The following is a 6,416-nucleotide window of genomic DNA, read 5'->3' as shown; positions in this document are numbered from 1 at the left end:
GGGCTGAACATGTTTGTAAGTTGGCTTGCTAACTTGGTGAATCTGCTTCACAATAGCTTGGAGATTTTTTGCTCAAAATTTTACAAATGAAATATAAGTGTATGCATATATGCTCATGTAAGTATATCTAACCTTGTATGGTCATTCGGCCTTTATAGACTCTGGTTGTCTGAGATGAATTTGGAACTGGAAATTTGTAATGAAGAAATGTGCCATCAAAATGAAGCAAATTGATCAGAGTGTTCATCATTATGGCCACCCCTATGGTTAGCACAAGGTAAGCTCTACCAAACAACAAAGGACCCACACAATGTTTCATTGCTTTGCACCAATTTAGCTGCATTTCAGTCAGCTGATTTTTCAGTTTCAGGTCAGTCGATTTTTTGACCGTCGGATGTTGCGCTAAGATGTGTGCTGTTTTTTCCCCGGGTTGCTTCTGTTTGCTGAGTTGGGCCGAGTGGTATCGACTGACCCTTTGTTTCGTTCAGTCGAATCGCTTTTTCCTGGGCTCGTTGCTGACGGCGGGGCACCCGTTTATGCCCGTTAAGAGGCCCAGCCCGTCTTCTGGAACACCGACCGTCGCTGCTCTCCTCGTCTTATCCCCTTTCCCCTCGCTTCCTATCAGTCACTTGCGCCTCTGCTTCAGTCCGGTGTGTCTTCTCCTCTCCCTACCGATAGTTGGGGTTAATGGATGTTCTTGCTAGATCTGCTCCCTCTGCTTATTCTTATCCCTGTGGTTGTTCTTATGCTTTTCTAAAGTGCTTTTTGTGCTTTTTTCTGTTCGCGGGATTTGGGAATCAGGGGATCCTTGGCAGACGGATTAGTTCTGCTACATCTATCCCCTTCTTCAGGTATTTTCTTTTACTTAATCTCTCTATTGTAATGTTTTGCATAGTGTGTTTTGCTGTGCCTGCGAGAGCCAGGGTTTGTGGATGTTCTTGCTAGATCTGCAGCTTCTGCTTATACTTCTCCCTCTAGGTTTTTTCTTTTGCTTGATCTCATTACTGTAATGTTTACGGTGGCAGTGAGAGTAGTTTTCTAGGGTTCTTTGTTATATTGTGATTTAATTATGTTTTTTTTGTACTGTTTAGGATGGATTCAAATCGTACGTGTATTTTATTTGATGGTTCTGTAGGTGGTTTTGTAGTCTTTAGGTTTGCTATATTTTTTGTTTGTTTGGTGGTAGTGCAAGTACCAAGTTTTAAGGATCTTTTAGATGTGGAGTGAGTCTTCTACCTCTTCAAAGATCCTACCTTTTTTGTGTACATTTGTTATTTTCTGATGCAGATTGAAGGTCATGTGCTTCTAGGTTTTATATATGTTCTTTTTTTTTGCAGGTGATATATGTTCTTTTGTTGATTTAGAACTCATTAATCTTAATATCGGTGTGGAGTGGTGTCTTTTCAGTGTCTGCCATAATGTTGAGTTAGCCGAAATTAAGCTAGAACGACATCAGGTTGGCTACATCTGAGCCTGCCTCATCTTCAATTCGGAGCAGAATGGCTCGGGGTGCCGCCTTGCAGCCCTAGTGTTTGAGCTTGCTAGCCAATTTCTTAGGGTTATTAAGTAAATGTTATATTCTTTGTGTGTATGGTTAGTATGTTCATTTGTTAAGTCAAATGCAGGTTACGGTTCGTAACCACAATGCTCCCCCCACCTTTGATATCTGAATTGTTTATGCAAGTCTAGTTCATGTATGGTTCCCCATTGATATCTGAATAGTTTATGCAAGTCTAGTTGCTTAGAGATGCAAGTTGTTTAGATTTAATTTTTTAGGGAGCGTGTTTATTTTAGATCTTTTTTTAAGTTATCCATGTAGAATAACCCTATGTTTTTTTAGTATAGGTATGGTTTGCCCTGTTTGTTGTTGTCCTGGTGCTCCATGCTTTCTGTTTGTGCCAGCCGATGAAGTCCCTGAAGTTTTCGACGTCGTCCTTGATGAATATTGCTCTAGGAGGATGGTGAGTTTCTTATCCATTTACATTCTTTATTTTTCTTATCCCCTTGTATGAGGTTGCAAATTTTTTAGTTTTAGTAGTTTAATGATTTTATGTTTTTGTCAATTCATCGTGTTGTGTAGTTAATGTAATTCCTTTTGTTGAATTCAATGTTTATACATGCAGTTAACCTCAAACTAGGATATTATTTTTGTACACATTTAATTTTAGTATTGGATTCTTTGCAAGGTTTTTGTGATTTGTTTGCTCTCATATAGTGTGTGCAAGTTTAGTATTGTGAGGATGCAAGTTTTCTTTTTCAAAAATTTGAGTTTTATGAATTAGTTTTGTTGCTATAGTTATTTTTGTAAATTAGTTAGCTACGTCCATGTATCTAACTCCAGTAATTCATGTAATTCAAATACATTTTTGTTCAAATAATTGTATCTACCACCAGTAAACCTCAGTTTTTTTGTTGTTGTAAAATGTGTGCAAGTTCAGTCTGATGAATGTGTATTTTTTTATGGAACATTGATTTTCGTGATTTTGTTTTTTAATGTGCGTTTGCTGGTTTTTCTATATAAATTTACTCTTTTTAATAAAGTGTGTGCAACTCTACTATTTATGAGGATACAAGTTTCATTTGTAAATTTTGAATTTTATGAATTAGTTCTGTTGTTGTAGTTATAGTTGTCAATTGAGTTAGCTTCCCTGTAATCCATGTAGGTTACATGCTGTTTGTATAAATCAATGTATCTACCTCCAGAAAACTCTAAATTACGATATCAACAAGGTTTATATCAGTCTTGCTGTTGTAAAATGTGTGCAATTTTACTGTAATAAATGTGCAAGTTTAGTTTTTGGATTCTATATGAAGGTTGCTCTTTGTGTGCAAGTCTGGTATTATGAGGATACAAGTTTTACTTGTAAATTTTGAATTTTATGGATCAACTCATACAGTTTGTGATTGCTTGCTGTTGTTAATAGCGTGCAAGATTTAGTATAACCACTCAAATGTTTTTTTTCAGTGTGTGTATGCAGTTATGTTTGCTGTAGTTATAATTGTCATAAAATGTCCGCATTTTATCATTTTGTTTGCTTTAGTATAACCATTCAAGATTTAGTATAACCACTCAAATTGCAGTTAACCTCAAACTAGGTTATCATTTTGTACATATTTAACTTTACAAGTTTCCATCTTCCATTTTATCATTATTGTTTCAAGGTTTTGTGAATTTTTTTTTTGCTCTGATAAAGTGTGTGCAAGTCTAGTATGATGAGGATGCAAGTTCTTTTTTTTAAAAAAAATTGGGTTTTGTGGATTAGTTTTGTTGTTGTAGTTATATTTTTTTGAATTGAGATTTGCTACCTCCATGTATCTACCTCCAGTAATCCATGTAGCTTAAATCCAGTAACACCTAAATTATGATATCAAAATGTTAATATCAGTCTTGTTGTTGTAAAAGGTGTGCAAGTTTACTATGATGAGCATGCAAGTTTAGTATTGGACTCTATGAATTTTTGCTCTTATAAAGTACGTGCAAGTCTATTATCTTGAGGGTGCAAGTTTTACTTATAAATTCTGAATTTTATGAATGTTTATACATGATGAAACTAGGGTATCATTTTGTACACATCTAAATTTAGTATTGGATTCTTTCATACAGTAGTTTCCATTTTTCGTATTACATTTTTGTTTCAAGTGTTTATTTTTTATTTTTTGCTCTGATAAAGTGTGCGCAATATAGTATGATGATGATGCAAGTTCTTTTCTTGTGGATTAGTTTTCTTTGCTGTAGTTATATTTTGTGAATTGAGTGTTGCTACGTCCATGTATCTACGTCCTGTAATATCAGTCTTGCTGTTGTAAAATGTCCGCAATTTTACTATGATGAATGTGCAATTTTAGCATTTTTGAGCATGCAAGTTTAGTATTTAGATTGTATCTCATTTTTTGCTCTTTATAAAGCGTGTGCAAGTCTAGTATTTTGAGGTTGCAAGTTGTATGAAGGTAAAGTGTTATGAATTCAACCCTGTAATCCATGTAGATTAAATGCCTTTTGTACAAATTTATGTATATACCTCCAGTGAACACTACAGAACCAGTTTGATCCCCAGGTTTCTTTCTCCTTCGTTTTGCTTTTCCTGCTGACAGATCTGTGATCTGGGTATGAAATTGAGGATTATCCTTTTTTTCTAGTAGATCTGCTGCTGTTGGTTTGGTGGATTGAAGGAGAAGGTAGCTGCTAGCAAGAATCGTCTGGACAAGTTGTTCAGAAACATCAGAAGACAAGGGGAGATCTGAGCTTTCTTTCTTTTCCCATGGTGGCAGTTGTGTGGGTGTCGAGCAACAAAGAAGAGGAGGCAAGGGAGAAGCCCTAGTGAGCTGTACGATAACTGGATCTTTAGCTTAGCGGGTTCAGGCCTGTTTTCTCTCTGGGCTAAAGAAAGAGCAGAAGAAAGAAACAAAATGTTCTGAGGCTTTCTTTCTGTTGGGCTGACTGACTGACAATAGTTTTGGGTCAGTCAGTTTTCTTTCTGGGTTGCAATCTTTTCCCTTTGTTAACATTCGACTGACCACTTTTTGAGGCAGTCGATTGATCTGTAGCCACTCCCGCTTTGCACACTAGCTAACTGCATCTGTAAATAACAGAATAAGAAACTGAGACACCTTGTACTATGAACATTTGAGCTGTAGCAAAATCCACTTCTCTGTATTAACTTTATGTCTGTGTATTATGTACATCGTATAGTAACGTTCAGTAAAATGCACATGGCCTATCTAATTGTGTTTCTTTTCTTTGTACACATGAGTTCGTAGCTAGTAGATGGTAGGCGTCATGATGTTGAGCAATGAAACCCTGGTCTGCACGATGCTCCTGAACACCATCACACATGCGCCATCACAATCGTCCAAGCACCGCTCCAGCGCGTGCAGCTTCCCCACCGTGGCCTCCGCCGTCTCCGGCACGCTGGTGGCCCTCCTGGCGAACGCGGGAACAAACGTGGCCGTCTTCTTGGAAGACGACGCCGCGGACGACATGGACGCGGCGGCAGAGAACACGGCCACAGAGGCCACGGCGCTGGCAGCCGCCGCCTCGACGAGCGCATAGGCCATTTCGGCCTCCTCGCCGCTAACGGCCACGAGGTTCAGGCGCACGCTCTTGGAGAAGATGCCGGAGACGGACGTGGCGATACGGGCGAGCTCCTTCTCTGCTCGACGCTCGGACCTGGCAGCGGACGCGAGCCTCCCGGTGTCGCCCCTGCGCAACGCGGCGCGGGACTCGGTGGCGGCGTGCCTGAGCTCCAGGAGGCACTCCTGGAAGCCCTGGTGTGCGTCGGCGAGGAGGAGGAATGCGTCGAGGAGGCGGTCGGCGGCGTTGTTGGTAGGGCTTCGAAGCGCGGCCCCGGACTCCGGGAGGAGGAGGAGGTCGGCCAGGGAGCATGGTTTTGGGTACCGCCCGAGAAAAACGGTTACCGGGCGGTTACCGAGCTTCTCGTTGCCCCACGAAAAACGCGTATCCTGAGCAAAAAATTTCGAAACTTTTGAATTTTTACGTTCCGCGTTTACTACAATAGTATTGCAACTCTAGAATATCACCAAACGCAGCTGTGGCGCGGTGGTATAGGTCTACTACTGTTCGATTCCCACCTTTGGCACAACTTTTGCGACCTCTTTACTTAGCGCGTCCAAGACATTCCACTGGGGTGCTACCAACTCTGTGCACAATATTGGTTCAACTTTTATCTATATCGAACTTAAAACAATTTGAATTCGAAATTCAATTATAAATTTTGTCCGAAATATGTTCGGTATTTCTCGGTAACCATGGTGACCGAGAATCTCGCCCCCCCCACGAGAAAATTCGTCCATTCGGAATCCAAAACCTTGCCAGGGAGGAGTGGAGCGCCTGGATGGCCGCGAGGCCGGCCGGGAGTGAGGAGGAACGGCCCTGCTGGATCCAGGAACGGACGGCGGCGATGTGGGCGTGGAGGTTGGCGAGGAGCGGGTGGGAGGAGGTGGTGCCGGGGAGGCTGACGGAGTGGACATGACGAGGCTTGGAGAAGGACCTCGCCGGCGTGAGAGGGAAAGAGATGGAGCGACCGAAGTTGAGAGCCATTCTAGCTAGCTGTTGCTTCTTCTTGAGCTTGTTGTTGCTGCTGCTGCTAGATGTGTGAGATGAGATGAGATGCGGTGTGATGGAGGAGACGATCGATGTTGTATATATGTAGCTTGGAAAGCGGTGGTTGCACGTTTGGGCGCGCAGCAGAAGCACGAGGAGGAGGAGGCTCGCCGCGTTAGTCAAAACTCAAGGCAACGGCGGCGATGGATGGTATTAGGATGGCCGTGCATGCGTGCCTTAGCTGTCATGTTGGGGAGCGATGCACGCACGCACGCCCGGTCAAGATGCACCACTGCATGCGCGCCTCCACCGACGGACATATGATTGGAGTAGCCAACGCATTAAGGGCCAGCCA

At 41.9% G+C, this 6,416-nt stretch overlaps 1 protein-coding gene across 4 annotated transcripts; it reads left to right on the top strand.

The window, feature by feature from the left end:
• Positions 1 to 580: 580 nt before the first annotated feature.
• On the top strand, positions 581 to 4,667 carry LOC123147159 (uncharacterized). Of its 4 annotated transcripts, XR_006473076.1 has the most exons (4): positions 581 to 650; positions 802 to 851; positions 1,846 to 1,961; positions 4,141 to 4,667. XR_006473076.1 is itself a non-coding variant. In XM_044566393.1 (3 exons), the coding sequence occupies exons 1-3, from the start codon at positions 688 to 690 to the stop codon at positions 4,240 to 4,242; spliced, it is 387 nt and encodes a 128-aa protein (XP_044422328.1). In that variant the 5' UTR covers positions 618 to 687; the 3' UTR covers positions 4,243 to 4,667. The 4 variants fall into 4 exon arrangements, 1 of the variants encoding a protein (XP_044422328.1); XR_006473075.1 differs by having other exon boundaries at positions 605 to 851; positions 4,138 to 4,667; XR_006473074.1 differs by having other exon boundaries at positions 606 to 851.
• Positions 4,668 to 6,416: the final 1,749 nt, after the last annotated feature.

This window comes from Triticum aestivum, chromosome 7A (assembly GCF_018294505.1).
Source record: "Triticum aestivum cultivar Chinese Spring chromosome 7A, IWGSC CS RefSeq v2.1, whole genome shotgun sequence".
Taxonomy (NCBI): domain Eukaryota; kingdom Viridiplantae; phylum Streptophyta; class Magnoliopsida; order Poales; family Poaceae; genus Triticum; species Triticum aestivum.
Note: the sequence above shows the minus strand (reverse complement) of the source record. Positions and strands in the feature narration are given on the sequence as shown.

What these genes read in the sequence shown, in the direction of transcription:
- LOC123147159 (XM_044566393.1), top strand. Translation starts at nt 688, where the DNA reads ATGGATGTTCTTGCTAGATCTGCTCCCTCTGCTTATTCTTATCCCTGT. An exon ending in ACATCTATCCCCTTCTTCAG is followed by an intron (nt 852 to 1,840) that starts GTATTTTCTTTT and finishes ATGTTTTTTTAG; the next exon opens with TATAGGTATGGTTTGCCCTG. An exon ending in AATATTGCTCTAGGAGGATG is followed by an intron (nt 1,962 to 4,140) that starts GTGAGTTTCTTA and finishes TTTTTCTAGTAG; the next exon opens with ATCTGCTGCTGTTGGTTTGG.